Here is a 2,011-nt window from a genome sequence, read left to right on the forward strand (position 1 = left end):
ATTCTTATGCTTCAGTTTAATCAGCTTAGTGGAAGTTTGCCTTCACAGTTATGTCACCTACCACATCTTCAAATATTGGATGTCTCTGTGAATGAAATCTCGGGAACTATACCAAAATGCCTCAACAATTTGACTTCTTTGGCACAAGAAGGAAATTCAAATCTAACCATCAGGCATTCTTTTAATATATCAGAGGCCGAACCACCGATGACTTCTCTTTATTATGAAGATGATGCAACATTCATGTGGAAAGGAACATTGGCTTCATACAAAAGCACCTTGGGACTAGTCAAGAGAATTGATCTCTCAAGCAACAGATTAACTGGGGAGATTCCAAGTGAAATCACTTACCTTGTTGGATTGGTTTCTCTGAACCTGTCAAGGAACAGTTTAAGTGGACAAATCCCTCTAGATATCGGAAAGTTGAAGTCATTAGATTCACTTGATTTGTCAAGAAACAAGATACATGGTGGAATCCCGACAAGCCTTGCTCATATAGATAGACTTGGCACCATGGATTTGTCATATAACAACTTGTCTGGTGAAATTCCAACTGGCACTCAGCTCCAAGGCTTTAATGCCTCATCTTATATTGAAAATCCTTGGTTGTGCGGACTTCCACTTCATGTTTGTGATCCAGAGGGGACAGGTCGACCTAATGTCTCAAGTGGTGAAGATGATGCAAATGAGCTCATCACGCAAGGGTTTTACATAAGTCTGGGACTTGGATTTGCTGTTGGATTCTGGGGAATCTGTGGAAGTTTGATATTCAAGAAGTCATGGAGATATGCATACTACAATTTCTTGAATGCTTCAAATGATTGGCTTTATGTGAAGGTAGTTTTGATCAGACGACAATTAAAGGATTTGCTCAATAGACAACAATCTTAAGCCGTACGTAATCTCTCTCTCTCTCTCTCTCTCTCTCTCAAACTGATCGATTATATTTTTATACAGCGCCAGCATGTTCCAGGATGCTGGACAATCATCTGCTCAAGTCTTCACTGTACACGAAATTGTTGTTCAATCATGTTTTTCTTCATCTTGTCTCTACCTTGCCAAGTTTGGTTTCAGTGTCTCTTCATTCTATAAGATTTCTATAATAAGTCCTCATCCCTCAGTACCATGGACATACTTCATCAGAAACTTTTGGTATATTATCTGTACTATAATTGTAAGAACTTGTTGATTCAATCATCTCTTTGTCTTGAAAAATTTCTATTCCAGCTACTGTTATTCAAGAGACTTCTGCACTACAGGATTAATGATGATGTGTGTTCCATAACTACAGAATTACTAGTGATTATGGTTTGCATATATAGGTTCTCTAATTTTAAATTATCTCTTTCCTTTCATGCATCATTCTTGTACTTATATTTGCACAATCAAAACTTGTCTCCTAATCTTCCTCACAGAATACCATATACCATGTTTCCAACATCAAAGAAGTGCAAGTAAAAGCAACTGTTGGCATGATAACTGTTGAAAAGATGGGCACCGGGAAGTTCTAAAATAATCTACTGTTGAAGAACAGACAGCCATATAAGTTCATGTATTTTATCTCTTATTGTCTCGACTAGCTATCAGGTAAGGTTTCCAATCATCTTCTGTTTATCTGTATCTGAATGTGATAGGCCGAGTGTGTATAATGAAAAATCAGTCTAACACCGAACTTGGTATAGGCATCAACCAAATTTCCTAGTAAATTTTCTTGACCAACTTATTAAATTAAGTCAGATTAATGAGATGAAATTTGTAGATCAATATATCACTGACGTGTTTAAGAAAGAATTGTTTTACGAGGATTCACTGACACTATACTATGTTTAAAAAATGCTAAAAGAAAACAGAGTGATAAAGAAAAAACAGAGTATTTCCAATGGTTTCCAATACATTTCTTGTTTTGTGTTTTCTTCGACTTGTTTGCTGCTCTCAACATGAAAAGATAATACTAGCGTTATTACGCCCCTTGATTCACTGATACTTGATATTGATTATAGGGGTTTCTTGA

At 36.4% G+C, this 2,011-nt stretch overlaps 1 protein-coding gene across 1 annotated transcript in view; it reads left to right on the forward strand.

The window, feature by feature from the left end:
* Positions 1–1,511, forward strand: part of LOC101295866 (probable LRR receptor-like serine/threonine-protein kinase At4g08850-like) — a 2,701-nt gene extending 1,190 nt beyond the window's left edge. The window contains exons 2-4 of the mRNA XM_004308331.1: positions 16–837; positions 1,228–1,308; positions 1,416–1,511. Coding sequence (XP_004308379.1) covers positions 16–837; positions 1,228–1,308; positions 1,416–1,511 — 999 coding nt within the window. The remainder of the gene's footprint in view (positions 1–15; positions 838–1,227; positions 1,309–1,415) is intronic.
* The last annotated feature ends 500 nt before the right edge of the window (positions 1,512–2,011 follow it).

This window comes from Fragaria vesca, linkage group LG7, assembly GCF_000184155.1.
Source record: "Fragaria vesca subsp. vesca linkage group LG7, FraVesHawaii_1.0, whole genome shotgun sequence".
Classification (NCBI taxonomy): domain Eukaryota; kingdom Viridiplantae; phylum Streptophyta; class Magnoliopsida; order Rosales; family Rosaceae; genus Fragaria; species Fragaria vesca.